The following is a 20,276-nucleotide window of genomic DNA, read 5'->3' as shown; positions in this document are numbered from 1 at the left end:
CTCCACAGAGTAGACTTTCACTATAAATGAGCTTGCAAATAGTATTGCTTGATACAATCACAGACACTGACGAGTGCAGGCCAACTATATGCTAAACCGAGAACATATCAACAACTTGATGTCTTGTTCTCAGTCAGGTTTCCCGTTTCCCTTTTGAAGAAAAGTCATGAGCCTTTTATTGATACAAATGCATAGGAAGGGAGGAGAATAAACTAAAAAGTTAGTTAAGATATACTACTTCTATGCAGTCACGACCGATCAAATCATAACTCCACTAATTGTGAAATACTTTCAATGTTTTCTTCAACTGGCCTCTTTGAGTTGAAACCATAGTTTTTACAGTTTTCCTTGTCAAAATTACAGTGAGGCTTGAGGGTTATAATTTTATACTCTTGTTGAAAACATGCACAACAGGTACACCATAAAACTAGAAAGTTCTCTCTGGTCGGTCGACTGATCCCATGTATCAGTCGACCGATATGACCCTGAGTCCTGAGTATTGTAAATTTCCTCTGGATGGTCGACCGATAGGATTTATCAATCGACCGATCGAAGTTTGTTCTGGTGCATGTTTCGTGCACTTCGGTCGACCGATGAATCCTATCGGTCGACTGATCTGGAGAGGGCGGAGCGGCTAAAAAGCCAAGCGCGTGACTTTTTGTTAGGGTATATATATATATATATATATATATATATATATATATATATATATATATATATATAATACTATTATGATATATATATATATATTATATATATATATATATATTATATATATATATATATTAATATATATATATATTATATAATATATATATATGAGAAAACGGGAGGTGAGCTGGCACGTAGGAAATTTCCTACGCTGCAAGTGTATGAATGTGAGCCCCTACTAGTCACATCGGTGTGGGGCTCACATGTCATACACTTGCTGTCAGCCGCAGGAAATTTCCTACGCTGCCAGCTCACCTCCCTCGTGTTTCTCTCTCTCTCTCTCTTCTCTCTCTCTCTCTACTATATATATATATATATATATATATATAATATATATATATATATATAATAATCATATATATATAATTATATATTTATCAACCATTTGAAAGAGTGGAGGGGATTCATGTCACCTCACTACCAAGCCATACCCATTTTCTCTCTCTCTCTCTCTCATCTCTCTTATATATATTATATATATATATATATATATATATATATATATGAGAGTTTTTTTTAGCACTTTTAGAGGGAGATTTTGAGTAGGTGAATGAGATCTTGTTGGTGATGGTTAGTTTGATTGTTTGAGACTTATTATAACCAATTGTATTTCTCCTCCATATAGTGAAATCTCCCCATCCTCTCCCCGTGGACGTAGGCATCTTACCGAACCACGTAATTCTCTGTGTTTGTGATTGATCTAGGCTGTTTATATTGTGGATTGTGCTCGTTATGTTCTTTGTGCATTGCTTACCGACTTGTTGTAGATTGAGTCCACTTCTGCTGGACGCAACAATCTAACATATGCTAGACGTCCTTACAGATTGGCGCCCTTTCATGAATCGATACCTGAACCTAAGGAGCAATTTTTTTAATCATATGAAGAATGTATGGCCGATAAGATTTGAATATGAATTGCTCTGAACATGTCAAATGACCCAGCCGCTGCACCAAAACAAAGTCACGATGAGGAACGATGGTTATGATTTTATACGTTAATGTGCTAACTGTTAGGAACACCAAGCATAAAAATAAATCTAAAGTAGTACAGAACAAACCATACAGGAATGAAAGAAAAGAGCAGAAAGTTCAAAACATCATATTAAAAACACTTCAAGTTTGAAATACTTTACAGAAGTACCAAATCGCCCTCTTAACAGAGGACTGGCCTTGACGAAACTATGACCCATCTACGATAGCGTTGGGTCTGCACAGTACTTTTGAGGATGAGACGGCTACAGTCCAAAGCAACGCTCTTTTCTTGTGAACACCATGACTACTTCTTCAGTTCGCCAGAACCTCCAAAACTTAACAGCTTATAGAATTATCTAAAGAAGAAGAAGACAAGAAATCTCATTTTTCTATGTGTTTCAAATAATCAGAAGAAACCCTTTTATAAGGTTCACAGGAGACAAATATTTGAATTCTAGTTATTGCAACGTTTGTAACGTCTGCCATAAAACCTATTCTATCCTTGTAACGTTTGTAACACACGAAAGGTTCAGCTGGTTTTAAGTGAGCACATGCAAAATATTTAGGCTCGTTTAAAGACAGCACGTGCAAAAAGAGCACGCGCCCACATACACGCCAGACCGCGCGCCCGAGCCAGCACGCACGGTCCCGCTCGCTTGCTCGCACGCTCGCTTATATACCAAAACAAGTGTATAATACTAACACATTTGTTATACCATATATAACACGTGTGTTAATTTGAACCAACTAAAATACATTTACTTAGCCAATGTGGGACTAAAACTCACATACTACTTACTAAACACATTTTAATTTTCATCTTTGGAATCCAATTATTAAATGATATCTTTCCATAAAAATCCTCTAATTTATTTCAACAGAAACATCCGAAAAAAGATTTAGAATAATAGATAAAGGTATACTTCCAAACAATCCAAATCTACTGATTACAAAGAAACCAAAAAGATTTAGAATAATAGATAAAGGTATACTTCCAAACAATCCAAATCTACTGATTACAAAGAAACCACTATGAGAACATATAAATAGATAAAGGTATACTTCCAAACAATCCAAATCTACTGATTACAAAGAAACCACTATGAGAACATATACAAAAACATGTTCATCTCTCTTATTGTTGCTATAAATCTCTATGTTCCTGATACCATTTGTTTGCTTCAATACATTCTCTATCTCCATTCCTCTACAGTAGTTTGCTTGAGCAGACAATGTCGGTCCTGAGTATGGAGATTATAAACAAGTGTAAATCAATGACATTGCAAGGAAATGTCGGTCCTGAGTATGGAGATTATAAACAAGTGTAAATCAATGACATTGCAAGGAAATCAATGATATTAACAAATTTCTTAAGGCTTAAAACTTGGAAGATATCACCAGCATCTCTATGCAAAAACATTAGTACTTTATGGCTACAGCAATCTCTAGGAATAAGAACTCTACGTCCATCCCATACTCTATTTCTGATGATATGTACATATGCAACTAAGGTAGCATAGCATAAAGATAAACTGAGAAATTCTGCAGACAAAAAAATAACAACAAGAAGGATGGTTGACCGCATGAATTCTTTCTTCCGTCAATATTTATTGAGGGGGCAACTTAATTAAATTACTAATGTGTGAGCAGAGGGAATTTCAACAGGAATTCTCTTTAACACCCAACAAATACACACACATGGGTGTTGGTAGGAACCATTTTCTTCCACTTAGTAATAAAAACCACTTTCACTTTGGTTACTAATATATAAGCACAGAGAATTTCAACAAGAATTTATCTATAACACGCAACAATGCTAGTGGTTTAATACAATAATTAAAGCACTATCAACCTGCTATCTTTCACCATCCCATCCCTCCAGAATATTAATTTTGATGTTGGTAACTATTTACAATGCATAGGCTGTTAGCTTTTGTTTCATTATCTTTCTGTTGCTTGAGGGGTTTCATGTGTCTGAAGTAAATTGTATTGCTCAGGTATGCCTATACCTTGATGTTGTACGTAAATGCTCGATCATTTGGTTAATGGAATTATATTTTTCATCGACCAATAAAATAAAATAAAATAAAATGAAGCTGAATGTATGGAATTCAATAGGATTACTCTACAGTATACTTGTGCAATTTTATTTCCTTTTATGTAGCTTACATTAAAGGATCATTCCACGATTAAATATTTGCAATTAAAATTACCATAATGACTAAGCAATATATTTCAGTAGAAACTATCCATAGTAAATTGGCTATCCTCACTTAAATCAACCATCATGATCGATCGAATTAATTTCAGTAGGAATTTTGTGTGTGAATTTTATTAGTGTGTGTGTCACATGCATAGCACATTCCCATACCAATGTTTGTCAGTGTATATTTGTAGATGGACTTTCACCACTCTGCCGTACTCTCTGTCTCTCGCCATAATTTCCATTCCTCAAGAACATATCTCTAACAATATGCAGTTCCTTGATGATTTTGTCCGTCTCCATTCTCTCTGCTGGTAATTCATTTGAGCAAGAGATACCAATTCTAAGAATTGAAGCAATGCAGTTGGTTGCTCTTGCATAATTCATGCTTTCAGCATCATCACTTGGTGTGAGCAAATGAGTGTCAATGACATCTGTGATTTGTTCAGGAAATGCCATCTTCACAAACATAGAAAGAGTAAGACCTCCTACAAACATATCATCAGTGGGTCTCTTTCCTGTAAACATTTCAAGTAAAAGGATCCCATAGCTATACACATCTCCACAAGTTGAAACTTCATTCCCCATTCCGTACTCTGTTATAGGTGAAATACATAGAAGCAATTAGAATGGATTACACTAAGATAATTCCAAGAGAAAGAATAAAGTAAGACTGAGTATTGCATTTTCCTTACCAAATTAATTTGGCAATATATGGAATGCTAAGAGAATATTTTCAGTGAAGTACATAAGATGAACACATAGATGTCATAGTTTAATTATGATAATAAAATTACATCTTTAAATTCAGAACATATATTCTAACAGAAATGTGTTAGTAAAACATGCATGTATGCATTTGAAGCTTGCACGTGTTAAGAAAAACAAACAATGCATTGCGTTCAACTATAAAAGGAAAATCTATGGTGATGTTTATGGTTCAGATGGTAATCTTGTTCTCTTTTAAAATTTTAGCCTAAAAAATAATACAACATATATAAAAGTAACGAAATCAAGAAAATATAAGTTTTTACCTGGAGCAATATACCCGATAGTTCCTCTGAGACCAACTGAACTTGTTGAGTATTGAGAGGTAACCTTTTTGAGAAACTTGGCTAACCCAAAGTCACCGACATGAGCAGTAATATTATCATCCAGAAGAATGTTGCTTGGCTTCAGATCACAGTGAACAATTGGTTTGCCACATTGATGGTGGAGATAATCTAAAGCATAAGCTACGTCAATAGCTATATCTAACCTTGCCGTAAGGTCTAATTTCTTTGGTTTGGACTGCTCATTTGCTTTGGGATGCAACCAATCATCTAAACTTCCATTTTCCATGAACTCAAAAACTACAGCTTTGAAGTCATTACCTTTGAAATCTACACTTGAACATACTGTAATGATCTTGAGAAGATTCCGATGCCGGATGTTTTTCACAGCATCACATTCTGCTATAAACGTCCTCGATGCTCCTTGTATTTGAAGGTTCAATACCTTTACAGCAACAACTTTCCTACCTTCACCATCGAGTAGTCCTTTATATACCGTACCAAAACTACCAGTCCCAATTATATTGCTCTCAGAAAATCCATCTGTGGCTCTCACTAGATCACCATAAGTGACCTGCACATTTTGCTCAATTGTGGGTGATGAGTCAAGAGATTTTCTTCTTGAACCTTTTCGACGGCATCGGACTACGAGGAAACAGAAAAGAAGAATCACAAATATAAATAAAATAGTACTCCCGCAGATCACTAATACTGTACGCGAGTGATGTTTCTTGTTAAAGGGTTCAGAAGGGCAAGCTGGCAGATGCATCTCTGGGTTCCCTCCACAAAGCTTACTATTTCCAATTACTGAAACTGCACTTGCATTTGCAAACACACCGAGTAGTGGCACTTCACCTTCAAAGTTATTGAAGGACAGATTCAAATAGTCTAGGCCAGGAAAATCTTGTAAGAAAAGAGGTATTTTTCCCGACAAGTTATTTCTTGAAAAACCGAGCTCCTGGATGCCTCTTAACGAGGCTAAAGAAGAAGGAATACTTCCTTGAAAGAGATTTCCACCAAGATAAAGCTCCTGCAGCACTTGACACTCACTGAGAGTGATAGGGATTTCACCGGACAATTTGTTCATGCTAAAATCTAATATATTCAAGTTTGTTAAGCTCCCGATTTCAGATGGTATTGGCCCTGACAGTGAATTGGATGCCAAGCTTAAACCTCTGGAGAGCCCAGAAATGGAGACAACTTCTTTGGGTATACTACCCGTAAGTTTGTTATATCTGAGATTTAGCAATATTAGGTTTTGGCACTTTCCAAGACTTGCTGGTATATTCCCGCTCAGTTCATTGGAATCTAGATAAAGTTCATTCAATTGAGTAAGGTTGCCGATGGTAGATGGTATCTCTCCAGATAGCTTGTTAATGTCCAATTCCAGTAGATGCAAGTTCGGAAGCTTCCCGATGCTTGAAGGAATGGAGCCATAAAGCGAGTTTTCACCCATATTAAGTGCCGTAAGGTTTACAAGGTTTCCGATATCAGAAGATATTTTTCCAGAGATGTAGTTATTATACATAGCAAGAGCCTTAAGATTGGTGGAAAGGTTGGCGATTGAATTCGGTAGCATGCCACTAAGATTATTTGACGATATGTCCAACAGCTCCAACTGGGTACAATTGGTCAAAGCGGTTACGAAATTCCATCCATCAGGTTCCACTGTTTCAAGGTAGTTATCATAAATACGTAGGTCTTGCAGCTCTCGTAAACGTCCGAGGCTAGGAGGGATTATGCCAGTAAATCTATTTCCAGCAAGTTCAATCTCTCCAAGATGAGATGCATTGGATAATGACATTGGGATAGGTCCGTGGAATTGGTTAAAGGCCAGGGAAAAAAATTCAAGCCGAGGAAGAGCTTGGCCTATGTTTGGCGGAAGTGAACCAGATAGGTGATAGTTTGCTGACATATCTAGAGTCAAAAGAGAAGAGAGATTCCACAATGAAGGTGGTACGCCTCCAGAGAGGCTGTTAAACGACAAATCAAGCTCTTCTAGTTCAGAAAGGCTGCCTAATGAATGTGGTATGCTTCCTGATAACTGGTTATGATCTAGTGCAAGGCTAGTAAGAGAAATGAGGTTCCCTATGCTCGGTGGGATGCGGCCAGTGAGTTCGTTATTGTACAAGTAAAGTACAGTTAGAGAGGTGAGGTTAGCTATGCTAGATGGGATGCTGCCAGTGAGTTCGTTATGGTGCAAGTAAAGTACAGTTAGAGAGGTGAGGTTAGCTATGCTAGATGGGATGCTGCCACTAAGGCTGTTATTGTATAGGAAGAGTTGAGTTAGAGAAGTAAGGTTTCCAATGGCACGTGGGATGCTGCCATATAATTTGTTTCCAGACATAGATAGGAAAGAAAGCGAGGAAAGGCTTGTTAATGAAGAAGGTATACGTCCTGTGAGGCTATTGTTACTTAAATATAGGAGCTGTAGGCTAGAACAATTGCCGAGACTGACTGGAATTTCACCTTGGACCTTGTTACGCGACAAACTCAGTTTCTCTAATTTTGAACAGTGAGAGAGTGAAGCAGGAATACCTCCTCCGAGAGAATTCACACTCAGGTTAAGATATGTCAACCTGGAAAGGCGACCAATCTCTTGTGGGATGGATCCACTAATTTGATTGTCCGACAGATCAATCTCCCTGAGAAATGTGAGGTTAGATATGGCCGTCGAAATAACTCCAACAAGACCGAGGGAGCTCAAGTTCAAGGATATGACCCTTTGAGGATGCCGGAAGCCACCGCAAGTGATGCCTTGCCATCGGCAGAAATGAAGAGAGTCGTTCCACGAGGACAGCGATCCTCTAGGATCGCCGGATATGGTGGATTTGAAGGAGAGAAGTGATTGTCGATCAGTGAAATTGTCGTGTTTTAGGTGGAAGGTGGGGTTGGATGTGGAAGCTTGTGGACATGAGAGGACGACTAGGGCTGTGAGCGTTGAAAAAACAAACTGTGGTGACATTGGAATGGATTCTGCAAATGTGATATGAATGATACATGATCGAATTCTTACTATCTATTTATAGCTTTAAGGTCTTTCAGTCTTCATACACGAGTCTCAGCTAAAATCGTAGTTGATTAAAAGTTCAGCACCATTCAAAGAATTGTCAGCAGTAGTCTCGCTTTCTAGAATTGAAGTTATTGGAATATTCAACCGTGTAATGCAAATTAATGTGGACAATAAATAACCATCAGTGGAAGACCTGGACTTACTTAAGGTGGAAGACCTGGACTTTTATCCTTGGGCATCAGTGGAAGACCTGGACTTACTGAAGGTGGAAGTTGGTCTCTGCAATCAGCACTTCACACCTCAAGTCATCTCCTCCTGACAAGTTGGTCTATTTGCCCTCCAACAAAGGTGAGGGGTACAGAGGCTTCAAATACCTAGGTGAGTTTCGATAATTTGACCCGGTCAAATATGACCAAATCAACCCAATAGAATTATCTTAAACAAATGAGATAGCCACCATATAATTTGTTTCCAGACAGAGATCAGAAAGCAAGGAAAGACTTGTTAACAAGGTGGTATACGTCCTATAAGGCTGTTGTTTCTTAAATTTAGGACCTGCAGGCTAGAACAATTGCTGAGACTGACTGGAATTTCGCCTTGGAGCTTGTTATCCCGCAGAAAAAAGTACCTCTAATTTTGAACAGTGAGAGAGGGAAGCAGGAAGACCTCCTTCGAGAGAATTCAAACTCAAGTTAATTTTTAACTCGTCTCTTTGAGTTGAAACCATAGTTTTTACGGTTTTCCTTGTCAAATTCCGCCGCATCAAAATTCCAAACTTACGGCGAGGCTTGAGGGTTATAATTTTATATTCTAACACAGATTGACGCCTTTCAAGGATCGAAACATGAACTTATAGAGCGTTTTTTTTAACACCGGCTGAAGAAATTTATGGCCCGTAAGATTTGAATATGAATTGCTCTAAACACGTCAAATGACCCAGCCGCTGTACCAAAACCATGTTACGATGAGGAAAGATGGTTATGATTTTATAAGCTAATGTGCTAACCTGCCTCAATTCAAATATATGAGACTTCTTCCAAGTGCTGCAAACAAGAGCTAGCTATTACCGGGCCCATGTACACCACAATTTAGTACAAAAGCAATAAAGGAAGAGCAACATCAATTTCGTCTCCATCCATATTTTTCAGTGCACATAACCAAATCTACCTCCTAATCTATAAGTAGTCACATACATTTGCATCATGGCCAGTTATGCAACAATGACAATTTTACTAGCCCTAGTTCTCCTCCTCTCCTCTTTACTCTGGCCACGGACAGTCGTCGACCGCCCTCGTTCCGGCAATCATAACCTTCGGAGACTCAACAGTCGACGTCGGAAACAATGATTATCTCCCCACGGTTATTAAAGCAGACTTCCCTCCTTATGGCAGGGATTTTTCTAGTCATAAGCCAACTGGGAGGTTTTGCAATGGGAAGCTGGCTACAGATTATACTGGTGATTTTTAATGTTAGAAGCTTTGCAGTTGAGTCCCCTTTTCGGGTGAAATTGTAAGTGTTTCGTTCTTTTTTATTTTTATTTTTTATTTTATTTTATTTTTTTGTAGCTGAGACTCTGGGGTTTACTAGCTTTGCACCAGCATATTTGAGTCCACAGGCATCTGGGAAGAATTTACTGATTGGTGCTAATTTTGCTTCGGCTGGATCTGGGTATTATGAAAAAACTGCAATTTTATATGTGAGTAGAAAGGTTTAAATTGCAAGTTTTTTTTTTAATTGAGACGAATCTTTGAAAAAATATTTACGCAACAAATGTGGTTACAACACAGAAATCATGAATTTGTATATATTAGCCCAAATCTATATTAAAAAATTACAGAAATGCCTAAAAGCCTCTTTTTATTTCTTTATTTTTGTTTAATTTCTCCCTGAAATCTTTAACAATCATGTCTGTAAAAATATGGAATTTGATTTTTAAGTTAATTGCAAATTTACTCTCTGTACTATAATGCCCACTTATTGCCATTTTACTCCAAATTTTTATCAACATTTGACCTTACGATTTCATAATGGACATCTAGACCTTTTATATATATAGATATTACATGATGTCAATGTGTTGCAAAGAGATTTCTAATATTTCAGTATGTGTTGAAGAAGGATGTTTTTATGTTGCACCCTTCTAGTGCGTATAGGGAGAGCCGAAATATAACTCAATCTGGACATTAGTACTTTATAAGCTAATAAATAGTTCATTGACAATAAATGTGAGGTTAAGTCTGTAATAACCTCACATTTCGGAGTTGATTGAACATGAGCTCGGATGTAGCTATAGATATCACACTTTGAAGTTTGAAACTTATTATCCATGTAGTTTAATTTTTGCAATTACACCGCTGAATGAAAAATTTGTTGGGTTCGATTAATCCAACGAACCCAAGTGGCCCAACCTACTCGATTTTGGATTTGATTTAAAGTTGTCATCGATTCAAGTTAGGATCAGGATGCTAACCACATGGTCTGGTTAGACAGTTTCAAGTTTATCAAGTTGGGTGGTTATCTTGAATATCTAAAGTATAGGATCAACCGGAGTGTAATCCCACGGTTGTGATTAAACCATGATGGGTAGGGTTAATCACAAATATCTATTTAAAGGGTGGGAGTCCCTCCTCTCAACCGTATGCAGAAAAAAGACCTAATTCCCATCATTGGCTACGGGAGGAGAGAGGAGAAGACTTCCATTATTTTCGTCGGTGAACGGTAATTAATTTATATTTCTAGTTCATCTATTCATGCCTAGATCATCAAATTATCCAACAGTGGTATCAGAGCCTAGATTGTGCATGATTTTTGATCTAGAATTAAAGTTTTTATTTTCGGATTAAAATAATAAATTTTTTTGGGTCTTTCTTTTGCTGCTGGAGTTCTTTTGATCTACAATAATTTCACCTTTGCCACTAGATGAAAAAAACTCCTGTCATGGCCACGGAACTTTTCTGCAGCAAACTTTTTTTTTAATCATGGCCGCAGCAAACTTTTCCAATGAATATTATTTTTGATCTAGAATATTATTTCTTTTGTTAACTGGAAAAGCTCTGCAGCCATGGCCGCATATAGACTAGCGGTGAACTAGTGGATTAATAAATAAATAAAAAATATAAGTTTTTTTTTAAAGCTCTGCCGTTCTATCACGGCCGTAAATCATGTTCATGGCATGTCCAAAATATGAACTTAGATCTTGCAGCCGGTGATGACGCTTACGGCCGGTGTTGGGTGATGGCGGCGGCAGATAGCTTCCTCTTGGATCCGGTGGGTTTAGGGTTAGGGTTTTGATTAATTAATTAATCTAATTAAATATCTTTTATTATTTGAATTATATAACCCATTAAGGAAGATCCAATCCAGTATGTAATGGACCCAACCCGCTACAGTAATGGATTGGATCCATTAAAATCTGACCCAAGCCATTATGTAATGGGCCAGATCCGTTAATTTCCAGACCCGACCCATTACAGTTTTGACCATTCATTTTGTTTTGGTCGTTACAGATCCGTTTTAAGTCCGATTTGAGCCCATAAATAGTCGTTGGAAAGATCATTTTGTGTACTTTTCAACTATACAGTTTTAATTTTCTTTTTATAAAGTTTTAATACAGTAATTTGGACAATTCATAAAGATTATTGTATGCACATAAAGATAATTGATTTACCCTGATTATATCCTTAATTCAGGTGGGGGTAAATATTTGGGTTCATGATAAAACGGATTACAGTATTAGATCAACCTATGGGGTTAAGGAAGATCAGTAAAACAGTCACTTGGAAATTATGGTATAGTAGGTTAGTGTCTTGCCCAAAGGTGACCAACCTATAATACCCTAATTTTCTAAGGTTGAGTTTAGTCTCATTTGGACAGAAGGTTTCACTTATCTGTGGATGGACTACTAGTCTTGCCCAAAGGTGTCTAGGAAATCCCCTACAGGATAAGTGGTGCAGGATAGTTGAAACATGTCAGTGAGAGGAGAATAACCCTATTGCCCAAAGGTTAGGAAGTGTTCAAATCAAACTGACACTGTGTAGGCTAGTTCTGTAGGTGATTATATATCACATTTGGGGGGCGAATAGATGTCAAATCACTTGCCCAAAGGTGTGATGAGATGATGCACCCGCCTGTCCTGCAGAGTGGAAGGTTGCATACGTAAAACACTCTGACTCATCCATTCTAACCCTAAATTGGATGTGGAAATATTAAAGTTAATAAAATTAAAGGTCTCATTTGATTTATATGTTCATGGTGTAATACAGATGGACGGACAGTTTATCCAGAAGCAGAATGAGGAATCCGTTAGAGCGAGACAGTACAGTACAGTTTGTAGGGATTTAGTTCATGTTTGTTGTGAAACAAATTTAGTTGATGTTCCTTCAAATTCTTGGTGGATTGATTCTGGTGCCTCTGTGCACATTTCAACTTCATCACATGGAATAATCCACAGTCGGAAGGCAAGGGCAAATGAGCAGCTATTTTTGGGAAACTCACAGCCTATGAAGGTGGAGCTCGTTGGGACTTTCAGTCTGCGCTTGGATTCTGGAGTTTCCTTAGTTTTATCAGACACTTTCTACGTACCTTCCATGAGAAGGAATCTTATTTCAGTTTCTAGACTTTCTGGATCTGGTTATAGCTTTGTTTTCGAGAATAATTCTGTCTCTATCAGAAATGGTTTGGATGTTATCGGACATGGTTTCTTGATTGACGGTCTTTATAGATTAAATCCGGATGCATCTTTCCCTTCCCCTCTCTGCATGTCTGTGAATTCATCTTCGTCTGGTACAAAGCGTCCTAGGCTTAATAGCAATTCTTCCATACTTCGGCACCAGAGATTGGGACATGCTTCAAGAAAGCGATTGGAATCCTTAGTAAAGTCTGGTGCTCTTGAACAGTTAGATTTCTCTGATTTTGGTACATATGTTGACTATATCAAGGGAAAGATGATTAAATTGAGAAAATTTGAAGCCTCCAGGAGTGAAGGTCTCATTGATCTCATTCATACAGATATTTGTGGACCTTTTCCCACTCCCTCTCATGGTGGTCAGCGATACTTCATCTCTTTCATAGATGATTTTTCGCGCTATGCCTATATTTTTCTTCTTCACCACAAATATGAGGCGCTGGATGTTTTCAAGATCTTTCAAGCTGAAGTTGAAAAACAATTAGAAAGAAAGATTAAATCTGTGCATTCTGATCGAGGTGGGGAATTCTATGGTAAAAGCGATCAGGACGGCACAAATCATGGTCCCTTCATTGAGTATTTGAGGTCACAAGGCATTGTTCCTCAGTACACTCTCCCAGGTTCTCCACAGCAAAATGGAGTAGCTGAAAGAAGAAATCGTACTTATCAAGATGCTGTTCGCAGCATGATGAGTCATTCAGATTTGCCTGAAAGTTTTTGGGGTGAGGCATTGAAGACAGCTGTATATATCATCAATTGTCTTCCTTGTAAGGCGGTAGCAGAGACCCCGTTCAAGCTTTGGACTTGCAGGGATCCTAGTCTTGGTCATCTACGTGTTTGGGGATGTCCAGCAGAGGCGCGGCCTTATAATCCAGACATTAAGAAATTAGAAGCCCGAACAGTGTCGTGTCGCTTTGTTGGCTATCCTGCAAGATCTAAGGGCTACAGGTTCTATTGTTCTTCTCGGTCTACCCAGTTCTTTGAGACACAACATGCTGAGTTTCTGGAAGACCCTAATGCTTCTTCAGAACATCGTGGTCTGAGTTTTGAGGAAGTTTTAGAAGATGAGCAGTCGCTTCCGCTATTAGATGTCATTTCTAGATTCCCTACTCTTCCAGATAGCATGTCACCTCCTCCAGTTCAAGAAACTTTTGTACCTGCAGAAGAACCACAACCTGTTAGAAGATCCTCTAGAGTCAGAAGATCTGCCATACCCGATGACTATGAGATCTATCTTCAAGAAAGTGGATGCATTGATCCAGAATCCGATGATCCCTTATCATACTCAGAAGTTAGAGACATCATTCATGCAGCTGAATGGCTGAAGGCTATGGAAGAAGAGCTTCAATCAATGGAAAAGAACTATGTTTGGGAGTTGGTACCTTTGCCTAACAAAGCTAGAGCGATGGAATGCAAATGGGTCTTCAAGACAAAAAGGGATTCTGAAGGAAACATTGAGAGATTCAAGGCCAGGCTAGTGGCCAAGGGTTTCAAGCAGAGAGAAGGGATTGACTACGTCGATACTTTTTCTCCAGTATCTAAGAAAGATTCTCTTAGGATAGTTCTTGCTCTCGTCGCCCATTTTGATCTTGAGCTCCATCAGATGGATGTCAAGACGGCATTCTTGAATGGAGATCTTAATGAGGAAATCTTTATGACATAGCCTGAAGGGTTTGCAGTTAAAGGAGATCTGGTCTGCAGATTGAAGAAGTCAATATATGGTCTCAAACAGGCTTCTAGACAATGGTACTTAAAATTTCATCAAGTGATAACATCAAATAGCTTTCAAGAGAATCCTGTCGATCGCTGCATATACCTTAAAATCAGTGGGAGCCGATTCCTCATTCTAGTATTATATGTAGATGATATATTACTTGCCAGCAGTGATATTCATCTCCTACATGAGACTAAAGATTTTCTTTCGAGGCATTTTGATATGAAAGACCTCGGAGATGCTCATTATGTTTTGGGCATCAAGATCCATAGAGATCGAACTAAAGGCTTGTTGGGCAGTCCTTCAACGATATGACATGAAGTTTTGTGCACCAGGTGAAGCCCCAGTTGTCAAAGGAGATATGTTCAACAAATCTCAATGCCCACGAAATGAAGTTGAGCGTAGGCTCGTGAACTCTGAGGAGTATGTCTCTGTAGTTGGCAGTCTAATGTATGTGGTGTCATGCATCAGGCCGGACATCAGTTATATCGTGGGAATATTAGGCAGGTTTCAGCAAAATCCTGGTGTAGCTCATTGGAAAGCTGTAAAAAAGGTTTTGCGGTATTTGCTAAGGACCAAGGATTTTATGTTGGTCTACAGAAGGTCTGAAAATATAGAAGTCGTTGGTTATTCAGATTCAGATTTTGCCGGATGTGCGGATAGCAGGAAATCAACATCAGGTTATATATTTCTGCTCGCTGGAGGAGCAGTTTCCTAGAAAAGTGTCAAGCAGTCCTTAGTGACGACATCCACCATGGAGGCAGAGTATGTTGCTGTTTTTGAAGCAACATTGCATGCCTCTTGGCTCAAGAATTTCATCAGTGAACTAAAGGTGGTGGATTCCATTCAGAGACCAGTAAAATTGTATTGTGACAATCAGGTAGTCGTACAGTTTGTAAAGAACAAGAATTTTTCTAGCAGGAATAAGCACATCGGTGTGAAGTACTTGTTAGTCCTTGATAAGGTCGAACAAGGATTGATTGAGGTTCATCATCTGCCGACTCAATTGATGATTGCTGATCCTTTGACCAAGGGAATTTCTCCAGGGCTCTTCAAGGAACATGTATCCAATATGGGTGTTTTAGAGTCTTTTGATTCTATATGATCAGTGAGATTCAGTTGTCATAGTAGTTTTGTTTTATTTTCAAGTACTATATTCTGGATTGCTTTGAGCTCATAAAGAAACTATTGTGCTAATTTTTAGCAGTTTGATATTTTCAAGCATTGTGTTCTTGGTCATTGTTGCTTGATATATATTTTAAAGTAAAGAAAACTAAAGTTTAAAGTAAAGAGTTTCAAGTTAATCGTAAAGAAACTCGAATTAAAGATAGTGGTCCATAGAGTCATAAAGGTTAAAGTAAAGAGACTCTTAAATTTGTGCAGAAGCTGAATATGATTGGGCATCATATTTGAGGCTTTCGTTCTGGACTAAAGTTGATGGTTTTCACATGGCGGATGCCGGTAAAAGTTTCAGAATGGCATACATGTTTGTGTATGTTGCAGAGGACACCTAAGGGCGTACATCGGATTTGACCATAAGGGATGTATGGCTCTATTACACTCCACTAAAACCACCATAAGGAAAATATCTTTAGAACATTAGCGGTACTAGCGGTTGGACCGTGGAGTGACCTTGTGCCATATTAGAGCATATAGTGTTTTCACGATCAACCATTAGTGGTACTTTTGTTTTAAGGAAAAGGCTTCGGAAACTATTCTAATTAGAATCATGGCAACAAGTTGTTTTCTAAAATAAATGGGTGCGCACCCGACTTTAAAAGTTTTAAAAATTTTAAATGTTTTTTGAAAATTAAAATGAGGTATGTTGTGCCAAGTGGGAGATTGTTGGGTTCGATTAATCCAACGAACCCAAGTGGCCCAACCTACTCGATTTTGGATTTGATTTAAAGTTGTCATCGATTCAAGTTAGGATCAGGATGCTAACAACATGGTCTGGTTAGACAGTTTCAAGTTTATCAAGTTGGGTGGTTATCTTGAATATCTAAAGGATAGGATCAACCGGAGTGTAATCCCACGGTTGTGATTAAACCATGATGGGTAGGGTTAATCACAAATATCTATTTAAAGGGTGGGAGTCCCTCCTCTAAACCGTATGCAGAAAAGAGACCTAATTCCCATCATTGGCTACGGGAGGAGAGAGGAGAAGACTTCCATTATTTTCGTCGGTGAACGAATTAATTTATATTTCTAGTTCATCTATTCATGCCTAGATCATCAAATTATCCAACAAAATTTTGACTCTCTCACCCTCAGATTGGTTACTAATTTCATTCAAGAGTAAATATCTATCAACCTTCAACTTCGGCTAAAAGCGTAATTCTATTTATAAATATCAGTATGGAACTAGAATTTCCATTGATGTTAGTATATCTCCTTGCACAATTAACCACTAATCCCCATCCTAATCCCATTGTTGCAGCATGCAATACCATTATCTCAACAACTAAACTACTACGAAGAATACCAATCCAAACTCTCAAACCTCACAACCAAATCTCAATCAACCTCCATCATCTCAGGCTCACTCTACATCATCAGCGCAGGCAGCAACGACTTCATCCAAAACTACTACATCAACCCTTACCTCAACAAATTCTACACTGCCGATCAATTCTCTTCGATTAATCTCATTGAGAATTTTTCGAATGTTGTCGAGAGTTTATATGGACTGGGTGCTAGAAAGATTGGGGTCACTACTTTGCCTCCTCTGGGTTGTCTTCCTGCTTCCATTTCTTTGTTTGGGATGGGGAAGTAAAGGTTGTGTTGAGTGGTTGAATGGTGATGCTCAGGGGTTCTTTGATGAAGAAGCATGCGGGGCTTAATTAAGATTGTTGTTTTTGATATTTATACGCCTCTGTACGAGTTGGCTACTGCCCCTTCAAACCAAGGTAATCTTCATCACACTAATGTTAGATCTACATCATAAAAACTTGAGATCTAAAACCATATAGCCATGATTAATTCAAAGAGATTAACAAGGATCTAAAAGAGCGGAAGCTTGCTATACCCTGAATCCATTGCTTCGATCTGATTTTTGGGTTTGGATCTTCTTAACCTTAGGGTTTTCTCTAGCACCGAATTTCTCTCATTAGAGGGTTGTGAAGAGAATTAGAGCAATTGTAACCTAGGTTTAGGCGACCATAACCCCTTATGTTATACGATGTTGTTACTTTTATTATTTAGCCCCTCATAAATCACAATGACAACCTGCGTATCTGCACATATTAACCCAATGGACTTATTTAAATTACCAAATTAACCCAACATTAATTGACACTTTAGTGGGTTATCCTGAAGATTAGCAAACACATTGTAGATTAATCATCTGTGCCCACAAATGATATTATTATAGATATAAATCCAACAATCTCCCACTTGGACACATATGATTACCTTAAATTGTGTATACCTTATTGGAGCCCTCAAAAATTGCTATCACTGAAAAGGGTATTGCGATACAATTGCGTCCATTGACTATATCAATATAGGATCAACACGGCTCGTCACATTTATAGTGACTCGACCCACTCAATGTCACATATACACATACAATCAAATGACAATAGATCAATTCATGGATGTGCCAGCATGAAATTACATGCAATGTGCATCAGTACTCTATCTTCTCAACTGGTCCTCCTTAGTGAGGGTCAAAACCAAAACATAAGGCTACGAGTTTGTCTTAACTGAAAACATTTATTCGAATCATGACAATACAAACAAACATAAAGCACCACAATACAACTCCCACGTAAACATTAATATCCTCAAATAATACCACACTCTTTTTATCATGAGCACAGTAATGCTCATGAAGACCTTAGGTACGGCAGTCCGCTTAGTAGAGGATCAGCTGACTCATGGAGTTTTTTTTTTTTTTTTTTTTTTATCCCAATTGTGCTCTATGGATATCGTCACTCATGTACCCTTTCTTTCACACACAGAGAACTATGAATATGCGATCAATAGGTCAGTTTTGACGTTAGTTGACTCTCTGTTGTTATTGGAAATACTATTTTATTTACGTTGCAGATTTCATTGTCACAATATAGCCTTTAGTGGCTCTTCAAATTTTCCAAAATGCGCAGCCCGTTGACAAAATTTCGCCAGCCATATTCCACTGATGCGATGCCTCATAGAAGCTACTACAAATATCTTGCTGCCATAGTGGAGGAAGCTACTAGTTTTGTTGACCACTTTTCCATGATATAGCTCCTCCTGCTAACATTATAATGATAGCTGATGATAGACTCCTGCTATTCTTCGGCCATCCAGCCAAAATCAGTTAAGTCGCGAATACCCAATGACCTCTTAATTCTCTGATTTTCTGGTATCGTGAGGATGTAATCGTGTGTTTTCTGAATACCCCATAACCCTTTTGAATGCCTATCAATGATCCATCCAGGGTTGCTTAAGTACTTCTGCCTAAACATCCTCAACAATGTACGCAATATCCGACGCGTTACAATACCTGAGCTAGATACATTAGACTTCCTACAGCGATAGCATTAGGTTCTTCTGCATTTCCTGAATTTCAAGCGTTACCTTTAGGGCCACTGATTGAGACCTAAACTTGTCTCCTTTAGCCAACAGCTGGGTGTCACATGGCTACTCTGCAACTTGCATGCCAAACCTTATTAAGTAACGTATCGATTATAGCTCTTTTGTGATAATCCAAGAATACCCGAGACAGATCTCGCATGTATCGGGATCCCAATATAACAAGAGGCGTCCCCAAGATCTATTCATTTCATATTCTTGATAGAATCTCTTGTCTCGCTGCGCAACAATGCCTATATCATTAGTGGCAAGCAGATGTCATCGAATACCAAACCAGAAATGATCACTTTATCCCACTGAACTTGTTGAATTACACAGTCGCATTCAACACATTCATACTCAAAAACGAGAACGAGACGCATAATTACTTTGTTAAACTTATTGATTGTTCGCCGGGGAGAAATCGTTAGCTCTTCATTGTTTGAATATCATTGCTTCTCAGTTAACAACTTTATGCGTTACAAAGATCCGGCGTCTTTTCTATTAGATCCCGGTTACAAATGAAAAAATCAAAGGAAAACAAAGTAAAACCAAGATTTACAATTTTCCTGTAATTATAGATCGAACTAATCGCGAAGCTCCTGTTTTGTGCGGCGCTCGCTTTGGTGGTTCTTTGCCGCGCCGGGGTATTTGCCGTGGACCCACGCGTGATCTCGATCCGGTCGGATTAAACGATATGCACGAGCGTAATTATCTCCACCACGGGAATAATCAGCCGGGAGATTGTTTCACACAGGAAACACCCGCATCGAATCCGGGCATCTAAGAACAAGCTTAGATCGGAACCAGAGTCGTGTCGTCGTAGATCTCAAATCCAAATCTCTCTCGACTCCTGCTCTTATTTGGCAGTGGTGATCGCCGAGACCGGATCTGAAAGTCCAGTCTCCAGACCTTTCAAGTTGTGATCTTTTTTCTAGATCTGGATCTTCATCAGCAGATGGCTTCGCCTCTCTCCAAAATTCCAACCTCTGAAACAAATGAGCACAAGGCCTATTTAATAGCACTCAGAACTCGTGCTGCGCGCACAGTTCTTGAGCCTAGCACCTCATGGGTGGCTCGCGCTTGGCGAGCCAACCCGTGGGGTGGCTCGCGCTATGCCCGAGCCAACCCCTGGGGTGCCGGGCCTGCCGAGCCACCTTAGGGTGCGCTCGGCCTTTATGCGAGACCCCTGAGGTGGCTCGGCACGAGCCACCTCAAGGGGGCTCGGCCTTAGCGCCGAGCCACCCTGAGTGGCTCGGCCAGCAGAGCCACCTCAGGGTTGGATCCGGCTTGGGCGAGCCACCCGTGGGTGGATTGTTTCGCGAGTCCCGGTCATGTGTTTGTCTGTTTTCATCTCTCTCTCCAAC

At 38.8% G+C, this 20,276-nt stretch overlaps 2 protein-coding genes and 1 pseudogene across 2 annotated transcripts; 1 reads left to right on the top strand and 2 right to left on the bottom strand.

Annotated features, from left to right (window-relative positions):
• LOC109822595 (probable LRR receptor-like serine/threonine-protein kinase At3g47570) lies at positions 2,780 to 5,728 on the bottom strand. The gene is made up of 3 exons (XM_020388827.1): positions 4,921 to 5,728; positions 4,055 to 4,482; positions 2,780 to 2,924 (listed from the first exon to the last, which is right to left on the bottom strand). Exons 1-2 carry the CDS (start codon positions 5,705 to 5,707, stop codon positions 4,064 to 4,066), a joined length of 1,206 nt encoding a protein of 401 aa, XP_020244416.1. The 5' UTR covers positions 5,708 to 5,728; the 3' UTR covers positions 2,780 to 2,924; positions 4,055 to 4,063.
• On the bottom strand, positions 5,790 to 7,903 carry LOC109820816 (receptor kinase-like protein Xa21). The gene is made up of 2 exons (XM_020387011.1): positions 5,913 to 7,903; positions 5,790 to 5,793 (listed from the first exon to the last, which is right to left on the bottom strand). Exons 1-2 carry the CDS (start codon positions 7,901 to 7,903, stop codon positions 5,790 to 5,792), a joined length of 1,995 nt encoding a protein of 664 aa, XP_020242600.1.
• The window catches only part of LOC109820815, an 86,632-nt pseudogene continuing 74,263 nt past the window's right edge, over positions 7,908 to 20,276 (top strand).

The sequence above is a fragment of the Asparagus officinalis genome, chromosome 8 (genome assembly GCF_001876935.1).
Source record: "Asparagus officinalis chromosome 8, Aspof.V1, whole genome shotgun sequence".
Taxonomy (NCBI): domain Eukaryota; kingdom Viridiplantae; phylum Streptophyta; class Magnoliopsida; order Asparagales; family Asparagaceae; genus Asparagus; species Asparagus officinalis.
The sequence above is the reverse complement of the archived record's forward strand: the minus strand, read 5'-3'. Positions and strand labels throughout refer to the sequence as shown.

Excerpts from the sequence above, each read along its gene's own strand:
- LOC109822595 (XM_020388827.1), bottom strand. The coding sequence starts at position 5,707 with ATGCATCTGCCAGCTTGCCCTTCTGAACCCTTTAACAAGAAACATCAC. Across the intron at positions 4,483-4,920 it reads TATCGGGTATATTGCTCCAG|AGTACGGAATGGGGAATGAA; the intron begins GTAAAAACTTAT and ends CACCTATAACAG.
- LOC109820816 (XM_020387011.1), bottom strand. The coding sequence starts at position 7,903 with ATGTCACCACAGTTTGTTTTTTCAACGCTCACAGCCCTAGTCGTCCTC.